This window comes from Solea solea, chromosome 1, assembly GCF_958295425.1.
Source record: "Solea solea chromosome 1, fSolSol10.1, whole genome shotgun sequence".
NCBI lineage: Eukaryota > Metazoa > Chordata > Actinopteri > Pleuronectiformes > Soleidae > Solea > Solea solea.
Window position 1 is genome coordinate 27,612,688 of NC_081134.1, and position 21,159 is coordinate 27,633,846.

General features: G+C 40.8%; 2 protein-coding genes across 2 annotated transcripts; both read left to right on the forward strand.

Moving 5' to 3' along the window:
* Nucleotides 1-3,080: 3,080 nt before the first annotated feature.
* LOC131456865 (coagulation factor XIII A chain-like) lies at nt 3,081-12,101 on the forward strand. The gene is made up of 18 exons (XM_058625536.1): nt 3,081-3,155; nt 3,796-3,886; nt 4,332-4,508; nt 5,104-5,107; nt 5,223-5,506; nt 5,652-5,770; nt 6,094-6,201; nt 6,282-6,456; nt 6,918-7,056; nt 7,458-7,561; nt 7,646-7,734; nt 8,554-8,707; nt 8,813-8,922; nt 9,521-9,686; nt 9,784-9,938; nt 10,365-10,501; nt 10,591-10,696; nt 11,516-12,101. Exons 1-18 carry the CDS (start codon nt 3,081-3,083, stop codon nt 11,549-11,551), a joined length of 2,229 nt encoding a protein of 742 aa, XP_058481519.1. The 3' UTR covers nt 11,552-12,101.
* A 555-nt stretch (nt 12,102-12,656) lies between these two features.
* rmc1 (regulator of MON1-CCZ1) lies at nt 12,657-21,105 on the forward strand. The gene is made up of 21 exons (XM_058623482.1): nt 12,657-12,852; nt 13,914-13,990; nt 14,378-14,462; nt 14,543-14,599; nt 14,955-15,041; nt 15,223-15,363; nt 15,524-15,627; nt 15,743-15,832; nt 15,946-16,051; nt 16,141-16,249; nt 16,641-16,685; nt 16,821-16,874; nt 16,950-17,078; nt 17,190-17,296; nt 17,409-17,528; nt 17,902-17,979; nt 18,070-18,174; nt 18,313-18,381; nt 19,942-20,029; nt 20,119-20,256; nt 20,401-21,105. The coding sequence occupies exons 1-21, from the start codon at nt 12,754-12,756 to the stop codon at nt 20,478-20,480; spliced, it is 1,968 nt and encodes a 655-aa protein (XP_058479465.1). The 5' UTR covers nt 12,657-12,753; the 3' UTR covers nt 20,481-21,105.
* Nucleotides 21,106-21,159: the final 54 nt, after the last annotated feature.

Below are 21,159 nucleotides of genomic sequence, written 5' to 3' on the forward strand. Positions count from 1 at the left end.
ACTGACTCACAGACTCACTGACTAACAGACTCACAGACTCACTGACTCACAGACTCACTGACCAACAGACTCACTGACTAACAGACTCACAGACTCACTGACCAACAGACTCACTGACTAACAGACTCACAGACTCACTGACTCACTGACTCACTGACTCACAGACTCACTGACTAACAGACTCACTGACTCACTGACTCACAGACTCACTGACTAACAGACTCACAGACTCACTGACTCACAGACTCACTGACTAACAGACTCACATACTCACAGACTCACTGACTAACAGACTCACTGACTCACTGACTCACAGACTCACTGACTAACAGACTCACAGACTCACTGACTCACAGACTCACTGACTAACAGACTCACATACTCACTGACTCACTGACTCACTGACTCACAGACTCACAGACTAACAGACTCACTGACTAACAGACTCACAGACTCACTGACTAACAGACTAACAGACTAACAGACTCACAGACTCACAGACTCACTGACTCACAGACTCACAGACTCACTGACTAACAGACTCACAGACTAACAGACTCACTGACCAACAGACTCACTGACTAACAGACTCACAGACTCACTGACCAACAGACTCACTGACTAACAGACTCACAGACTCACTGACTCACTGACTCACTGACTCACAGACTCACTGACTAACAGACTCACTGACTCACTGACTCACAGACTCACTGACTAACAGACTCACAGACTCACTGACTCACAGACTCACTGACTAACAGACTCACATACTCACTGACTCACTGACTCACTGACTCACAGACTCACAGACTAACAGACTCACTGACTAACAGACTCACAGACTCACTGACTCACTGACTCACAGACTCACTGACTAACGGACTCACAGACTCACTGACTCACAGACTCACTGACTCACTGACTCACTGACTCACAGACTCACTGACTAACAGACTCACAGACTCACTGACTAACAGACTCACAGACTCACAGACTCACTGACCAACAGACTCACTGACTAACAGACTCATTGACTCACTGACTCACAGACTCACTGACTCACAGACTCACAGACTAACAGACTCACAGACTCACAGACTCACAGACTCACTGACTCACTGACTCACAGACTCACTGACCAACAGACTCACTGACTAACAGACTCATTGACTCACTGACTCACAGACTCACAGACTAACAGACTCACAGACTCACAGACTCACAGACTCACTGACTCACTGAGGACGTGGACAAAGTCAGAGGCAGAGGACTCATCTTTGTGTCAAAATAAGAAAACAACGCAAAAACAAAGTCATGTGATAGTTAAAGGGATTATTCAGTGCTGTGAGCGCCCCCTGCTGCTGAGAACCTGCTTCAGAAAACATGTCCATAAAGGTGGTTTTCTCTTTGAGGTTTGGTGTGGGAGAGTGAGTGATTTACAAACTTCAGTTTCCTGTTGGAAAAGTGAGAAAAAGATGTGAACGTATTCTTAAAACATCATAGATTTGTGCAGATTATATTAAGTCCGTCTTTTGATCAGTGGTTGATCTTTTTTTCCAGCTGTTTTGCAGCTGTTTTACAAATAAAGTGACTCTTAAACATGAGTTTTTAAACAATTTTTAAATTTGCTGTGATGAACAAACTGATGATCAACAATTAAGATTAAAAACAACAGCAGAATAAATCAGATTTTTATTTACTGAACAAAAACTGCATTAAATGAATCAAATCAAATAAAAACAGAATAAATGCAGAAGTCAAGTAAATCACTGTGTCAGCTGTTCTGAGGTCAGAGTGACCATGTGACCACAGGTCAGTGTGTTTGGGTTGAGGTCACCTTCACACACACACACACACACACACACACTGATGAATCTTCATCTGAACAAACAAATTGAATGAGTTAAAACTATATTAATATGTGAGGAATAATCAATAATATGTAACATTTGCAAAAAAAAATTAACAACCTGATTGTTGTTTGTCTTAAAGGAAAGACATGAATGTTACACACACATCACAATAATCACAACCATAACCTAATCTAATCTAATCCAAAACCAACATAACAACATTTAATCACAAAATCACAAGGCAAACAAAGCAATATGACAAACAACAAGTAACTTGACAATAAACACAAAAAATCATAATACAAATTTAAAGTGTCACAAAATAAGTGAATTGTATATTTTACTTTTAATAACTAAATTATTCAAATGGACTACATATAATAATATACAGTGTACACATATGTATATACATATATACACATATACATATATATACATATACATATGTATATGTATATATATACAGTATATATATATATTCAACCACTAAAACTCTAAGTAAATAACTTTACATTTTAATCAGGAAATAATAATAATCTGCTTTACTGTTATTTTTTTCTTTTGGTAAACAGTAAATTTGAAAATTCATAGAAAGGTTTTTTTATATTTTAGCATTAAAAATATCGTTTGTGTTAAAGAGCTTCTACAAACTGGTGTATGAACCATTACAGACACAGAAAACATGATTCTGTTAATTTAGGGCAGCGGTGGCATTTATACTGTATATATTGATTTATTATTAGACCACCTCTCATAAAAATAAGAAAACATTTTAAAAATCTTTCAAAAATAAATAATAATAATAAATAAAAATAATAATCATTTACAATATTTACAATCATATTGTTATTTGCTTAAGACTCAAATTTGAGCTGAGGGCTTCACTGGGCTTCTCTGACAAGTCCGGAATTACAGGAACTACATACATACATACATGTATACATACATGTATACATACATACATGTATGTATACATGTATGTATGTATGTATATATATGTATGAACCATAGGGAGTGAGGACATTTAGTCTGGTCGTTACAACTTTAAAGGGCTTTTATGGGATTAAGACTTGGTTTTAGGGTAGAATTGGCTTTAGGTTAAGGGTCAGACATTAACATGTGACAGTTAAGGTAAGGGTAAGGTGGTTCTAGGTCCTCGGTAAGAATGCTGTGCGAGAATGTGTGTGTGTGTGAAAAGAGGAAGTGGTGTGTGTATATAAAGTGATGCTGAACGCTGATCCTTCATCTGATCTGATCGTCAGAGACTCCACAGGAAAACTTCTCTCCTTCTTCTCGGTGGTGAGACTCACATTTTTCCCAAAAAAATGTATTTAATGAATGTATATTTTTCTTGGATAAATATGTGTTCACCTCATTTTTGTCTAAACATCACCAACAGATAACAATGTTTTTATCCTCTCATGAAATTTGATCACAAATTTAAAATTTTACTCAGCATTGTACTCAGCTGTTGAATATTTGATTATGTTTGCTTGTATATGAATGTCACATCATATTTATACCATATTGTTTTTAAGAGCTTTTTAAATGATGGAAATATAGATCAGCATGTTTTTAAATATTTTGTTATAATTTTACCTAAGAAGAAAGTAGCTTTGATGTTATTATTATACTTTTCAATGTGTATTTTGTAAGTTTTTGGGTTTTTTTTTGCTTTATTTTAACTTTTTATTTTCATATATCTGTTAATATTACTTATATTTTGAATTAGATTCAGATTTAAAAGTGGTTCTGATTGTATATGGCAGGTTTGTTTTGACTCTCCGTGTGAAGTCGTCACCATGTCTCAAACACGTGTGTCAAAGAAATCTAAGGGGCGTTTCGGTGCAGAGGTATTCCATCCAATAATATTTCACTTTGTTAAAAAAAAAAAGAATGAAAAATACTTTTTATTTGTTTAAATTTTGTAATGTTTCAGGTGCCAACCACCAACCTGTTAGATGACGATGATATTCCAGAATTTGAACCTTATGAAGACGCAGCGGTCAAACCCAGATCCCACCCACAAGGTGCCAATGATTTCATAATTTTCTTCTTTGATTTAAGTTTGTTTTTTCGTCGTGTCATGCAAATTATTTGCGTTTATTAGGTTTTGTGTTTTTTTTGCATGTAAATGTTGGTAACCACAGTTTTAAAGTGATATAAGTTGTTATGGCAACATTTTGAATTTCAAGTCATGTAAGACAAGAAAAAAGTAACAATAAATTATCACATAAAAGAAGTGGGAACCAGGAAATGACATTTACTAAAACGTTTTAATAATAAAATAATTATTTTTTATATATATTTATATTTGTATATATATTTGAGCCACTAGTGGCAAACAAAAAAACAAAAAAATCAATAAATGATCACACATGAGGAACCAGGAAATTTCATTTACTGAAAAACTTCTGAAATGTTTATTTCATTATTCATTTTATTTCAGTGTTAATATGTGTGTTGTCCTCACAGGGGCGCTGTCGGTGCAGGACGTTGACATGTGTCAACAGGTCAACAAACCAAAGCACTACACGGACAGCTACCACATCGATCAGCTGGTGACCCGCCGTGGTCAGGAGTTTGTCATGAGAGTGACCTTCAACCGTCCCGTGACCCCGGACGACGACTTCCACATCGAGTTCCGTATCGGTGAGTTTTTAATTTTTTACGCTTGGCACAAAATACTGAACCACGACTCATCGCTGAGCCTTTGGTGTTCTTTTTATACCCAGAATACATCTGTAACAGTTAACATGCTAATTATATATATATATATTATATTTACATGTATGTTTGCAAACTGCAAACCTAGTTTTCATATGTACAGTATGTTGTCCCAATATATATATGTATCTATGTATATATGTATATATATATACATATATAAATACATGTATATATGTATACATATATATTTCCAAACTTTTTTGACTTTCCAATTTTTCATATATATATTTTATATATTTATGAACAGTTTTTTTTTAATATTTGTAAAATGCCCCAATTTTTGTTACATTACATGTCATGTCATGTCATTTAGCAGACGCTTTTATCCAAAGCGACTTACAATGGAATTGAGTACAATCAGCCAGGGGTGGAGCCGAACTTGCGACCATTGCGACCATGACGTCTCTCGCACACAGGGTACCGGTCTTAACCACTGAGCCACTCCACCCCCTAACCTAACCACCTTGTTGTTGTTAAATGTGTTCAATAAATGTTTAAGTGATTCAACAAATTACAGCCACGTTTGTTTGGTGTCGTCACCGCTCTGTAAATGGCGTCTGTATTTGTTAGATTTTCCTGTTGTTCGGCGATCACAGTGATGAGTGTGGATCACACTCGCAGCGTCTGCACATGAAGCAGCTGTTTTGTCGCTGCAGGTTCCAGCCCGTCGTCCAACAAAGGCTCTCTGATCACCGTGGTGTTCGGGCCCAACAGCTGCAGCACACATTCCTCGAGTGGCTCGTGTGGCTCGTGGTCCGGCCAGACCGTGGAGACTGTGGGTAACACTGTGACTCTGGGCATCACGCCGAGGCCCGACGCCATCGTAGGGAAGTTTCGCACCTATGTCTCAGTGAGCGGAGCGTACACCAACAGAGACACCCGGACGGACCTGTATCTACTTTTCAACGCTTGGTGTTCAGGTACGAACACATGCACATTTTACTGCCCCCTACTGGCTGACAGAATAATAAACCCTATAAATATAAATATTAACTTGAGTTGTAAATAGAAACCCTCCAGTCTTTGATGTGTTGCACGTACTGTAATGCTCTTTTGTCTTTGCAGAGGATTCTGTGTTTGTCCCCAATGCGAGCGAACGTAACGAGTACGTCCTGAACGACATCGGGGTGATGTATCAGGGGACCGCTGGCGCTGTCGCTAACCGCAGCTGGATGTTTGGACAGGTATTAACAACACAGCTCAGCCCCGCCCATCACTCCTCTGGAAAAAGCTACGTCCCCAAAGCACACAAATGTTTTTTTTGTAATGTTAGTGACAATGTTTCTAACAGTGCTACATTTTGTTGAAATAACGTTCTTGTTACATTAGTAACATGTATTTTTAATAACATCTTTGTGTCATTACAACATTCTGTGACATGTTTTGGTTCAGGGAATAAATGTTCTGGAACAGTATAACACTTTGACTTTTTGGGACCCAAATATGTCGTCGTTCTATTTCTGAGGAATGAAACTCAACTGAATGTGTGCGTTTTCATTCTTGGCAGTTTGAACGTGGCATTTTGGACGCGTGCATTTACATCCTGGATACATCTCTGATGCCAATCTCAGACCGAGGCAACATCACCAAAGTGATCAGGAAGGGATCTGCCATGGTGAGAAGAACACGGAACATACGTCCACATGCAGGACGAGGACTTCATCCCACTGAGCTTCGTCCTCTCTCTTCCCTCAGATAAATGCTCAGGACGATCAGGGCGTGTTGGTGGGGAACTGGAGTGACGACTTCGGTCAGGAAACACCCCCGACATCTTGGACCGGCAGCACCAGCATCCTGCAGAAGTACGCCAACAGTGGAGTCCCCGTCTGCTATGCACAGTGCTGGGTGTTCGCTGGAGTCTTCAACACCTGTAAGAGACACATTTTGAGTACTGGTCCAACCAGTAGACCAACAGACCAACAGACTGTGAGACCGGGAGACCGGGAGACCAACAGACCAGTAGACCAACAGACCCACAGACCCACAGACCAACAGACCAGTAGACCCACAGACCAACAGACCAACAGACCAGTAGACCAGTAGACCAACAGACCCACAGACCAACAGACCAGTAGACCACAACAGACCCACAGACCCACAGGCCAGTAGACCAGAAGACAAGCAGACCAGTAGACCAACAGACCCACAGACCCACAGACCCACAGACCAGCAGACCAGAAGACCAGTAGACAGACATGAACCGGAAAATGAATTACAAAAATTGCATGACTTTTATTTTGTTTTTTACACAAGTTATATTTTAAATTTCAAGACGTGATATCAGCTGGTTTCTCATTCATTTGGCGTTGAAATGTCTTGGTCTCTGTGCAGTCCTGCGCTGCCTCGGCATCCCTGCGAGGGTCATCACTAACTTCTCCTCAGCTCACGACAACACCGGCAACCTGAAGACCGACCTCATCTTCAAGCAGGACGGGACACCGGACAGACGCCATACAAGGGACTCCATATGGTTGGTCCACAAAGACACACACCATAATAGAAGTTGTTATCGGGTCACAATACGATTGGTCGTATACACAGTAAATGCAGGTTTTCGTTTTCTGTGAAAGTCATCCTTACTCAAATCTTACATCTAACCCTTATTCTTAAATGCAAAAGACTTTGATAATGCAATCCTTAACTTAGACTTAGACTTCCTTTTATTGTCATTGCACAGAGAACAAAGCAGTGAAAACTGGCAACGAAATTACGTTGCTTGGCAAGCAGATAAAAAAGAACCAACACATAGCATTGAAGAGGTAGATTATTGTGTACTGTGATTAGTAAAGATCTTTAAGTAAAAAAACGACCATCATCAATAAACAACAACACGTCGCTTCAGTAACGGGATGTTTACGACTGCCACCACAGGAACTACCATTGCTGGAATGAGGTGTTCATGTATCGTCAAGATCTGCCGGGTAAATTCTCCGGATGGCAGGTGGTGGACTCCACGCCGCAGGAGACCAGCGATGGTAGGACACGTGGACAAATGGACGTATGACTTCATTAAAGCAGATGGTTGGATGATAAACCTCATGTCTTTGTTTGGTTCCCAGGATATTACCGCTGTGGTCCAGCCTCAGTCGCTGCCATTAAGGACGGAGAGGTTTCATACCCGTTTGACTGCGGATTCGTCTTCGCTGAGGTCAGTTGACAAAAAAAACAATAACTAAACTATTTTATTTTTCTTAAAATGGAGGTGAAACTCAACAATGAAATTTTTTTTTACCGCTACTGCAGCTGCTAACTGCTAGCTCAAGTTTATGTTTGACATCAGGAGCTAAATTAGCTTTGGCCTGTCATTGTACCATTGGTTTTTGGCATTAGCTTTGGCTTAAACACAAGATGCTGGCTACATTCGTTACATGCTAGTAACAGTAGCTGCTAGCATTTGGTGTTTGACATTAGCAGCTGCTGTTGTTATGTGTTGTGACATCTGTTTGATTTTAGTAGCTATTGTAGCTAGAACTCATAGCTTTGGTGTTTGACTTTAGCAGCTGCTTTAGCCTGTCACTATGGCATTGGTTGTAGGTGCTAGCAGCTAGCTAAAGTTTTCAGTCAGTGTTTGACTTTAGTAGCTACTGTAGCTAGAAGTTTTGGCTTTGGTAGTTGACTGTAGCTGCTAAGTTTAGCTTGTCCACTTGTGCTTGACGTTAGCAGCTACCTGTTAAAAGACCGGTGCGTCCGGCTGACACATGCCAGCTAGCCAGCTAAAGTAGTCAGACACCAGACAAACATTGTTTGACATTAGCTGTTGTTAGCAATATGCTGTGGCTTTGATGTCTGAGTTAAGCTAGGTCTTTGATGTTAGCAGCTGTGGCTAAAGCACAGATATCACAGTTTGTGGCTACAGTAGCAGCTACATTAGCTAGGACTTGAAAATAAATGAGTTATATTTCTTAACACTATGATTCATTCTCATATTTTCTAAACTGTCACGACGACCGTTGCCCTCTCTATCCAGGTGAACAGCGACGTCGTCAGCTACAAAAGGGATCGCTATGGAAACCTGAGTCCGTTCAGTGTGGACAAGACGCTCATTGGACAGCTGATTTACACGAAATCGATAAGCAGCGGTGCACCTATGGACATCACATACAGCTACAAGAATCCTCAAGGTAAGACACAGTTAGTTAGTTAGTTAGTTAGTTAGTTAGTTATAGCCTGACCTTTTGACCTCTGTGTGTGTGTGTGACTGTGTGTGTGTGTGTGTGTGTGTGCAGATAGTCCAGAGGACCAGAATGCGATGGCTCTGGCTGAGAGCTTTGGCCTGTTGAGGGATCACTCTGAGGTGCCTGACGTCCCACTGATTGTCACCATCCATGGCGACCAGGTAACAATCAGGTGTTGTGTGTGTGTGCGTGTGTTTTTTTTTATTTAATTCAAAACAACTTCATTAGTCACAGGTAAATGCAAAGACACCAGAAGTCAATTAACAAGCGTCATGTGTCACAAGGATCTGACAGAAGATTTTTGCCTCTTGACCAAAATACTCTGATATAAAATCTATGTCACTTGAAGTCTACGATATCTGAACATGTTCACATCTTCATGTCTTCATGTTTGTAAACCACTGACTCTCCCACACCAAAGCCCATAGAGAAAAGTCACACACACAACTCCACTGGTGTTCAGATTAACCTCAGTGACACAAAGTGACCACATGAGGCAGCAGTAGACCAGCAGCTCCTGTGTCCCCGCAGCTAAAATCACTGATTTTCTCTCTGGGGTTTGGTGTGGGAGAGTCAGTGGTTTACAAACTTCTGTTTCCTGTTGGAAGAGTCTGTCTGACAGTGAGATAAAGACGTGAACGTGTTCTTAAGTCTTTTGTTAAGCGTGCTCCTGCCTGTCTCCAGCCCAGGGCACCGTTAGTACGTTTAACTTCCATCCATCAGAACCACTCTGAACTTTGTCTCCGTCTCTCTCTCCAGTGCGTCATGTGCGAGGACGTGAACCTGACGGTGGAGATCCAGAACAACGGTGACGTTCCCAAGACAGTTGTGGCTCAGCTGAGCGCGGCGGTCATCAACTACACTGGATATCCCGGACCAGATTTCAAAACAGACATCATTGAGGTCACAGTGCCGGCCCAGCAGAGTGAGTGACGCCAGGCGCAACATCCAAGTCTTCTACGGCCTTTTTCATAAATAAACACACTGATGGTTGTGTGTGTGTGTGTGTGTGTGTGTTACAGCTCAGCGTGTGGACGTAAAGACAGCAGCTGTGGAGTACATGCCTCACCTGATCAATCAGCCGTTCCTCTACTTTACTCTGTCTGGACAGGCTGATGGACAAATACTGACCGCCAGGAAGGTGGTGACCATTTTGACCCCTCCCCTCACCTTAACGGTAAACGCACACATTCAACACACAGTCATCTACGGAAGTGTATTGCATTCGCTTGAAAAAAAATCCTTTTTCTGAGTTTAGAGAGCATTTAAAACAATAAACACTTTAATTCCTTCAATTTAATGGTAACAACATGGATGGCTTGTTTAGTTTAATCACGTTTTACTTTGATCTGATTTAAGACACTGGGAGATTGTTCTGTCTTTAAGTCACATGGATGATATCACCATTAGTTTGTCGACTTTATGCAGGCACCTGAGGACTTTGTGGTTGTTCAGAAGGAAAGCTCATTCAGATCTTCTAGTCATTACTAGTTATTTTTCTTTTCAAATGAATGCGATGCGCTTCCGTAATCATCTGTGTCACAAAACTGTAAAAAACAACAAACTAGCAGAAGCAGACTGAGCTGTTTGTGTTTGTTCACAGCTTCACAGTCAGCCTCGGCTGCATCAGCAGTCGTTTGTCACCGTGTCCTTCACCAACATGTTAAGCTGCACACTGCACGACGTCAGCCTGACCATAGATGGACCTCAAGTCATGAGTGTCAAAACACACACATTCGAGTAACACACGCACACACAAACACACACGCCTGTGACAACATGGCATCTGGTGTTTTATTGTCATTCTTATATTTGTGTTTGTGTTTCAGGCCCATTGCTCCTCAGGCTTCCATCTCGTGGACTGAGATCTTACAGCCTCGCGGGCATGGACCCAGATGCATCGTGGCTGTTCTGAATTCCAGCAACTTGACTCAGGTCAGGTGACCTCCACCACCTCCTCTGTTTATGTTACTGTATACGTTTAAAGGGAACGTTCAGGGTTTCAGAGGAAAACCTGACTTTAGCCCTTGAACAAAAACGTCAGTTTAAGTCGACGATATCTAAAGAACATGTTCACGGCTTTATCTCACTTTTAGACAGACTTTTCCAACAGGAAATAGAAGTTTGTAAACCACTCCCTCTCCCACACCAAACCCCATAGAGAAAATCATTGGTTTAAGCTTGCGGGTACACAGGAGCTTCTGGTCCTCTGCTGCCTCATGTGGTCACTTTGTGTCACTGTAGTGAATCTGAACAAAGTCACAAAGCCAAATCACTGATTTTCTCTATGGGGTTTGGTGTGGTGTGACGAAACAGATTTTTGCCACTAAACAAAAGACTCAGTTTATAAAACCTACGTCAGTTTAAATCGACGATATCTTAAGAACATGTTCACGTCTTTATCTCACTGTGAGACAGACGTTTGTAAACCACTCACTCTCCCACACCAAACCCCATAGAGAAAATCAGTGATTTTAACATCACAGCACACAGGAGTTGTTGATCCACTGCTGCCTCCATCACTAAGTTCAAATGTCTTATTTTGTTAATTCGGCTGTTAAAATTCTTCATTAAGATTTACTTCAGTGACACAAAGTGACCACACGAGGCAGCAGTAGACCAGAAGCTCCTGTGTAAAATCACTGAATTTATCTATGGGATTTGGTGTGGGAGAGTATAAAAGTTCCACAGATAGAAATATATGGAGTAAAATTTACATGAATCTAAGAAAAGTTCTAATGTTCTGATTTTCAGATGTGGGGATATAATGAATTCACTGTCCTACCCTGAGATGATTGGTTCACTGAACAGTGACCCCGCCCCTCGCCATTTCCACCAATCACAGCTGCTTCAGACAGAGTGGGCAGAGCAGACAGAACTGCAGGAATCATCTTTTAAAATGATTTGTTTTCCTCATTCAGACATGAAGTCTATAACATACATGGTACTTCCTGATATTATGATATATCTTATACCACCCCTCACACTGATTAGATATTATTTTTCCAAACACTATCATTAATTTGTTTTTTTAAATATGATACGTTTAAAAAAAAAAGAAAAAGAAAGAAGATAATCTTAACTATAAATCCATTTAAATCTGTTTGAAATTAATTTGTACTATTTGTTAAGTAGGTGAAATTGTTCTAAAATACGTATTTACACACACTGGATGTGTGATTTTTATGTTTGATGAGGAACATTTTTTTTATGTCAATCTCTTATTAATTGATTAAACAACAGACATGTGACTGTACCTTTAATTTGTCTTTGCTTTGTGCCTTTAATGACTGCTGTTAATGCCAATCTGTTTACTAACAATAAAGCATATTCAAAACCACATGTATTCTTTGATTTTGTTTCACTAATTTGACAATTTTAATTTATTCTCTTTCTGTTTTTTTTATGAATATTTCTACAATTATATACATAGTTATCTTAACTTAGAGAGAGAGAGGCCTCCCACACTTATTATTACTAAGTACAATGACAGGAAGGATATTTGGTAATAGATTGGGAAATAAAACAGTAAAAAAGTAAATAATCTACCTTTAAACAATGAAATAAACCCCTATGTGCCCTTATTTTGGGAATTGCATGCATATCAAATGTAAAATGTGTCATTTAGGCAGTTACTGATGAAGTAAATGTGGAATTGAGTTGCCTCCTAGATAAATGAAGACGAGAGTGAGTTTGTTGTTTTATTTATATTTTAAAAATAAAACGTGATATGTTTCACATTTTTGAATGCTTAATTTGTATATTGTACTTAATAAACGTGTTCATTATGATTTTAAATACAAATTTATTATTAAAGAAATTCAATACAAATACATGAGACGCGTGACCTCGCTTTTATTCTAAAATAAAACCGGAAGCCTCGGCGTCACCTCCGGGTCCTGCAGCTAACAGGAAGCAGCAGCGGCAGTGAAGCAAACAGATTCTTTAAAGTGTGAATAAAGGTGTTTAAAGGTGTTTAAAGGTGGTGCATCATGAGTGAGGATCATTATCTGGAGCTGTGTGAGAAACCAGTGCAGTTTGAAAACGCGTCCAGCGTCAACAACGTCTTTTTCGATGAAGCAAACAAACAGGTGAGCTAGTTAGCAGCGGCGCGGCTAACGAGGCTAGCTGATAAAACCCAAAAACCCCCACACACACAAATATCAATTTTCTTCGACCCCACCTCCTGTCACGTGGTGTGACTCTGTGTGTTTATGAGAAAAACATAGTATGTTACTTAGTTTTATTTATGTAATTTTACAGCACTTTAATCAACTGTTGTTGTTTTTTAAAATGTGCTGAATGAATGGAGTCATGTTAGTTTAAGTACATTGAAAGGATTTAGAAAATTAATATCAATTAAACTATCTTCCAAATTGAGATTATTTATTTAATAAACGGTGTAGAAATAAAGCCACAATAAAGTCAGTGCATTAGTTTACATTAAATCAGTACATTTGAGATTATTACAAGGATTAGGTGAAATAACACATTATTCTGACCAAAATAATTGCATATTTTGATGATTGTCTTCTCAAAAAAAACCCTCTAAAACATGCATTCTTGATTACTTGATTATTTTCTATTTTATTTGAATGTAACCTTTATTGTAACAGGTGTGCACACGCCTTAATACATGTCACACAATCAAGAAACAGATTAAAATAAAGTTCAATCTCTCTAAATTTGGTGAAGATTGTATATGATATTAATATTGTATATAATATTTGTTTCAAAGTCATACAAGACAAGAAATTAGGACATATTTGGCAATTTATTTTATACATAAAAAGAAGTTAAATATCATTGTTATTAATGATGCGTTCCATTTGTAGGTCAGTGGTCATATTACTTTTAACCTTTAACGTTAATTTTACTTCTGTCATAAATCAGTCGCACATTTCTGTAAAGACTCAGGCGCCCCTTGTGGCAGTTGAGAATAACTCGACATATCAGCATATTTTTCACTTTCACCATCTTTAAAAAAGAAAATGGTTGGCTTTACTTGTTATCATACGCTGTCCCATCTCTACCTGACACAGCAGAGTTGTTTTCTTGTCATTATATAGACAAAGAGTGTGCAGCGATGTGACCTCACTACAGTGTAGAGTCTGTTCTCTATGATGTTAAGTGGAGTTGTTTGTGGCTGCAGGTGTTCGCGGTGCGTTCTGGCGGAGCCACAGGTGTCGTGGTCAAAGGTCCGGACGACAAGAGCAGCGTTGCCTTCAGGTACGGTCAGATTTAGCAGGAATCGCGGAGTAAGATCTTGTAATGTTGAAATCATTTTGAGCAGCCCTTTTGACCCGGTTGGGATTTGAACCAGTAACCCTTCAGTCACAAGCCCAGTTCTCTTCCCGTCCCTTATCTGTAACCTAGATGTTATTATTATTATTATTATTAAATTAATTCAAACTTTCGTAACAACAAAAAAAGTTTAACTCATCGACTAATCATTAGCTAGTTATTAGGTCATTAGTTAACTTCTTATTTGTCAATGTTAGTTAGCTATTTACCAATGATTAGTAAATCATGGGGTCAAGTAATCATTAGGTAATGGTTACCTCTCTGTGTGTGTGTGTGTGTGTGTGTGTGTGTGTGTCCCTCCCTCCCTCTAAGAATGGATGATAAAGGGGAAGTGAAATGCATCAAGTTCTCCATCGGAAATAAGATCCTGGCTGTGCAGAGAACCCCGAAGTCTGTGGTGAGTTCACTGACGGTGATGTGTTTAAAGACCGAGAGATTGACTTTATTAAATATTGATATTTTCATAATAATTTGTAGGATTTTATCAACTTTATTCCTGACTATCCACACATGGAGTTCACGCAGGAGTGTAAGGTATGTCACAATCCACGTCTGCAATATCTACGTCACATCTTTACATTCACGTCTTTATCTCACTGTGAGACAGAATTTTATAAACCACTCACTCTCCCACACCAAACCTCATAGAGAGAGATTTAGCTGCGGGGACACAGGAGCTGCTGGTCCTCTGCTGCCTTGTGTGGTCACTCATCTGAATGCAGACTTTTTAACATCAAAGTGACGAAGTAAGACATGAACTTAGGGATGGAGGCAGCAGTGATCAACAACTCCTGTGTGTGTAACGTTAAAATCACTGATTTTCTTTATGGGGTTTAGTGGGGGAGAGCGCTCTTTGACTTACGTGTAAAACGCAGAGTTTGTATTTCAGACAAAGAACGCCAGCGTTCTGGGATTCTGTTGGACCAACTGGAACGAGATCGTCTTCATCACTGACCAGGGAATTGAGTTTTACCAGGTCATGTGACTCCGCCTCAGAACTCGCCACACGAACATGCAGCGTAACTGTTGAAACTCGGGGTCGCTGATATTTCTGTCTGTCTGTCTGTCTCTGTGTGTTTGCGTTTGCGTTTGTGTGTGTGTGTGTGTGTGTGTGTGTGTGTGTGTGTGTGTGCGTGTGCGTGTGCGTGTGTTAACAGGTGTTTCCAGACAAGCGCAGTCTGAAGCTGCTGAAGAGTCAGAGTATTAACGTAAACTGGTACCAGTACTGTCCAGAGACAGCCGTCATCCTGCTGTCCACCACCGTGCAGGGGAACGTCCTGCAGCCCTTCGCCTTCAGGGTGAGACGGCTGTTTGATAAAGAAAGGTTTACATGAGGACATATGGGGTTTTTTAGGCGGTAAAGTTATCGCACAGACCGATATCTTAAAGTGTCTTCATGTGCAGGGACATTTTGTCGTGCTTATTGGACGTGTTTTTCGTTGGTTCTTGTGTTGACAGAACGGAACCATGTCCAAGATGTCAAAGTTTGAGATCGAGCTGCCCGTCGTCCCAAAACCAGCCAAACTCAGCCTGTCGGAGAGAGACATCGCCATGGCAACCATGTAAACCTGCTCCCTCTCCACTCACACCTTTCTGTGTTGTTGTTGTTTCTTTTTCTTCTTCTTCTTCTCTGATTTATTAATTTCTGATTAAAAACACGGCGCCCCCTGTCTGTAGATATGGTCAACTGTACGTTATGTATTTGAAACATCACTCGAGGACGGCCAACAGTCCCAGTGCAGAGGTGGTGCTGTATCACCTGCCCAGGTACACACACACACACGCACACACACACTGCCATTTAGAAGTTTTCCAGTTTCTCCAGCACCATTTTGTGTGTGTGTGTGTGTGTGTGTGTGTGTGTGTGTGTGTGTGTTCAGGGAGGGCACGTGTAAAAAGACTCACGTACTGAAGCTGAACACGACGGGGAAGTTTGCTCTGAACGTCGCCGACAACCTGGTGGTCGTCCATCACCAGAGTTCACAGGTAACTTACAGGTGGAACATTAGAGCTGCAGTTATACAGTGCAGCAACAGGAGGGTGGTGTTGTTCATACTGTGTGTGTGTGTGTATAGACGTCTCTGATCTTCGACATCAAGCTGAAGGAGCCTGATGGTGCTGTGAACACACACCAGCCTGTCCTGCCTGCTCGCTCCATTCACCCCTACAGGATCCCACTGACAGGTACGCACGCACACACACACAGACATGCAAGCACACAAACACACATTCATCTAGAGGAGGCAGGAAACACCTCACTTGTTGTAATCCTGGTGTTATCTCATAATCTTGAATTAATCTCATAATTTAGATTTTTTATCTAAAACAATTTTTAATCCCATTTTTTTTACTTATCTCAGTTTCAACGTTTTATTTTAATCTCGACTTTTTATATCATAATATCGATTTTTTTTTCCCCATAATCTTTTTCATTCCATAATCGACTGTTTATCTCATTATCTCGATTTTGTATCTCATAATTGTGAATCTCAACTTTTCATCTTTTCATGGCATAATCTCAACTATTGTGTGTGTGTGTGTGTGTGTGCGCGTGCGTGTGTGTGTGTGTCTTCAGGTCCAGCAGTTGTTGCGTCTCAGCCTCCCGTCCCCTGTCAGCTCTGTATCCTTTTATTTAAAGTTCGACACATACAAATTCACTTTTACCAATTTTATTTTATTTTTTTATTTTATTTTATGTTTTTCATGTTTTATTCCTTTAGAAAAAAAAAGTTTTTCACCTTGACTGTCACTGCAGACTCTTCGTCCTGGAGCGTCTTCCAGCCTGACATCATCATCAGCGCCAGTGAAGGTAGACACACACACGTGCGCACACACACAGAGCTATGAATGAGTGCAGAGGATAATGTGTGTGTGTGTGTGTCAGGTTACCTGTGGTACCTGCAGGTGAGACTGCCCCCTGCTGTCAACTTGCTGCAGGACAAAGGCAAACTCATGGACTTCCTGTTACGACGCAGAGACTGCAAGATGGTCATCCTGTCCGTCTGCTCACAAAGTACGTGACGGCATCTAATTAACAATTCCTTGTATTGAGAAATCTTTACTTGCTAACAAACCTGGTTCTGGTTGTGGTTGTGAAACACACTGTGGGCTTTTATTGTGACAGTTCTGGACGACGGTGAGAAAGGAAGTCTCCCTGTCGTGGCGACTGTGTTCGACAAACTCAACCAGGTTTACAAAGATTATCTGGAGGCGGAGCAAAGCTACACAGTGGTGAGAGACGAGGCGTCAATACACAAAGATCAATCCATCTGCTCTTCTTACTTTATCTGTGTGTGCGTGTGCGTGTGCGTGTGCGTGTGCGTGCGCACGGGTGCGTGTATAGGCAATGGAGTCTGGTCCGAGTCGAGGCAGCGCCGCTCAGAAACGTCCGGTCAGAACTCAGGCGGTCATTGACCAATCAGACATGTATACACACGTGCTGTCGTCTTTCACAGAGAGGAAGGTATACATACACACACACACACACACTAACTAGTGACATTTGTTAAAGGGAAACTGAAGTTTATAAACCACTCACTCTCACACACCAAACCCCATAGAGAAAATCAGTGATTTTAACATCACACACACAGGAGTTGTTGATCCACTGCTGCCTCCATCACTAAGTCTTATTTTAACACTTCGGCTTTAAAAATCATTTGTTCAGATTGACGTCAGTGACACAAAGTGACCACACGAGGCAGCAGAGGACCAACAGTTCCTGTGTGTTGTGATGTTAAAATCACTGATTTTCTCCATGGGGTTTGGTGTGGGAGGGTGAGTGGTTCACTTATTGCTTTATATTTTTTCAACTGATAATGTGTGTGTGTGTACAGGGGGTGTCTCATAAGTTCATCATTGCTGTGTTGATGGAGTACATTCGCTCTCTGAACCAGTTCCAGATCACAGTTCAGGTAAAACGGAGCAGAGTGACTCCTCCTCCTCCTCTGACAGAGTCCATGTTGTTGTTCTTGTTATTGATTGTGTGTGTTTGTTTGTTTCAGCATTATTTGTATGAGCTGGTGATTAAAACTCTGGTGCAGCACAATCTTTTCTACATGTTACATCAGTTCCTGCAGTATCATGTTCTCAGTGACTCCAAACCTCTGGTGAGTGTGCGTGCGTGCGTGCGTGTTTTAGACATCATTTAAACACCATGCAGATGCACGATGGAAAGTGTAGGATGTGAGTGACAGACCTGGGGTCACCTTCTGTCATGTGACCTTTTCTTCTTCTTCTTGTTTCAGGCGTGTTTGCTTCTGTCTCTGGAGAGCACGTATCCTCCTGCTCATCAGCTGTCACTGGACATGCTCAAGGTGTCTCACACACATGCACTCTCACACACACACACACACACACACACACATGTTGGACATTCATGACTTAAGGGGACATTGCAATGACTTAAATTCATTTCCTGGACACTTACTTAACCTTAACCACAATTACTACTGGCCTAACCCTAATCCTAATCCTGACCTTAAAGTGGACATATTATACCTTATTTCCCCCATTAAAACAGTTCCCTGGTGTCCTAATGAACATGTCAGTGACATGCCTTGGTCAAAATACCATAAGGATGAAGCACAATAGCAGTTCAATAACCTTGCTAAACCCGCCCCTTTCAGAACGCTCGGTTTTCGTGCATGGTCCCTTTATATGCAAATGAGACACAGGCAAACACACACCCACTTCTTACAGGGGGTTTCTGATTTGTCCTCTTTACAGCGCTCACTCGCTCAGCTGCTTCTCGTCTCCCCCTCCCTCCACTAGTTCTCTGACAATATCAACATGGCAGCATGCGCAGAAAACAGCGAGAGTGCCGTCACAGGAAGAGACGTCCTACATAAGGATCGAGCCGAACAGTGCCGAACTGTGAATCAGTTAAAAGCTGAATAAACTGGCGCTGTATGTGGCTGTATCAGACCGGTGACTGTATGCTCCGGAGCTGGCGATCAGTGTAGGCAGCTCGCCGCTCGCCGCTGGCGATCAGTGGTGCTGTCTTTTTAACTGATTTTCACAGAGAGTGCAGCACCGCTGATCGCCAGTGGCGAGCGGCATAAATGGCCGCTGTATGTGACTGTATCAGACTGAGTCTGTGCTCCGGTCATGGAGGACGTACTGAACAAATATTTTTAATTAGGACGTGTCAGAATGGTCAGTTATGAGCTCCATTTGACCTTTTCTTAAAAATGTGTGTGTTTGTACGTCGGTGAAATACGTTCACTGACTAAATACGGCGACCGCTGGCCTCAGTCTGATGCGAAGTGGTGCGAACACACGTTTGCTGACTTTATCCGGCACATTAGCTTCATATATAAAATCCTCTGAGGCTGGAAGTTTGTGTAAAACACTGTGCTCCACTGTGCAGCCACCAACAGCACACTTGTCCCTCTGCGTTGACATAATACCACTCTTCCTCCCTCGCCTGCACTCTCGCAGGGTGGAGCTAAGGTGGAGCTCTCGAAGTAAACTTACTGGTGGGCGGTAAATCGCGGTGAAATGCGCATGCTGCCGTCATAAGCGCAGGGAATTCAACATCGCGTGTTTTATCGCCTATACTTACACTAAGGGGGACCACGAAAACATGACGGAGTATTCTTTTTCCACACTTTGGTGACTGGTAGGGCCTCCAGAGTCCCAAATATAAGTATTAAAATGGTTAAAAAGTTGATTTTGCATAATATGTCCACTTTAAAACATTTCTTCACCTTAAAATGTAGTCATTTACGTTATGGGGACTTGATTTTTGTCCCCACAAGGAAGACAAGTCCCCATAATGTGACTGTGTAAACAGGTTTAGGTCCCCACAACATTAGTAATACTTGGACACACACACAAGCACCTCTATAACACGTCAGTTGTTTTATTTCCAGCGTTTGTCGACGGCTAACGACGAGATCGTCGAGGTTTTGTTGTCGAAGCAACAAGTTCTCGCTGCTCTGAGGTTCATACGCAGTGTTGGTATGTCCACCTGTCCTTCATCTATCCTTCATCTGTCCACCTGTCCTTCATCTCTCTCTCTCTCTCTCTGTGTGTCTGTCTCTGAGCAGGTAGTCATGACAACGTGTCGGCGAGGAAGTTTCTGGACGCTGCTAGTCAAACTGGAGACCAGATGTTGTTTTATACTGTTTTCAGATCATTTCAGCAGAGAAACCAGCGAATGAGAGGAAGCCCCGCCTTTAACCCTGGTGAGAGACGCAGAGACACACAGACACTGAGAAATGATGTCAGTCATTATAAACAGGTGTCCATGAAATCACTGACTGTAGCTTTAAAGTGAACGTGTGTGTATGTGTGTGTGCAGAAAATAATAACAATGTTTGTTTGTTTAGGAGAACACTGTGAGGAGCATGTGACCCACTTCAAACAGCTGTTTGGTGAACAATCACTTATGAAACCTTCAACTGTGTAAACATCAGCTGTCATTAACCATTAACTACTGTTAACTACTCATAATAACACTTATAATAACAGCTGTTAAAGGTCTGTAACCATTATTAACTGGTAACAAACTGATTAGCTGTTAATGAACTGATATAAACAGTTAATAACTGGTGGCTAATAACGTGATAAAATAACATTACAACAGTAACAGTTAAAAAAAACCTGGTAACGGTCAATAATTGTTAATAGCGGTTATTAACTGTCATTCACATCACAATAACAGACTCGATGAACGAGCAACAACGTCAACATTTATGAATACTTCAAAAAACGTAATGTTTTTACAGTCACATCAAGTTTTTATTTAAAAGCTACCGTGATGAATCAGAGACGAAACTAATGTGATTAAAGTTTGTAAATAAGTTTGAATGTCAAACTTTGATCATGTGAAAAAAACAGACACGATGGTTGATAATAAAGCTCAGGAAAGGTTGTGGGCGGAGCCAGAGGCGGTACATATGAAACACATGACTTTAACAAATGTTATTTATTTTCTGTGATGAAGAAATAATTATGTCACCGAGTATAAAGTTTATGAAAATAAGAGCGTAATGTTTCTTGTGTACAACGAAATAAATAAACTGTAAATACAAGAGTTTTGAGTTTCTGATGATTTTAGTCTTTATTTGACTTTATTATACTAATTA

Bases quoted from the DNA above. Each gene is read 5' to 3' on its own strand.
- LOC131456865 (XM_058625536.1), top strand. From the start codon at position 3,081: ATGCTGAACGCTGATCCTTCATCTGATCTGATCGTCAGAGACTCCACA. The intron at 9,939-10,364 runs GTAAACGCACAC...GTTTGTTCACAG, and splicing joins CCCCTCCCCTCACCTTAACG to CTTCACAGTCAGCCTCGGCT. The intron at 10,502-10,590 runs GTAACACACGCA...TTTGTGTTTCAG, and splicing joins GTCAAAACACACACATTCGA to GCCCATTGCTCCTCAGGCTT.
- rmc1 (XM_058623482.1), top strand. From the start codon at position 12,754: ATGAGTGAGGATCATTATCTGGAGCTGTGTGAGAAACCAGTGCAGTTT. The intron at 17,529-17,901 runs GTATACATACAC...GTGTGTGTACAG, and splicing joins CGTCTTTCACAGAGAGGAAG to GGGGTGTCTCATAAGTTCAT. The intron at 18,382-19,941 runs GTGTCTCACACA...TTTTATTTCCAG, and splicing joins TGTCACTGGACATGCTCAAG to CGTTTGTCGACGGCTAACGA.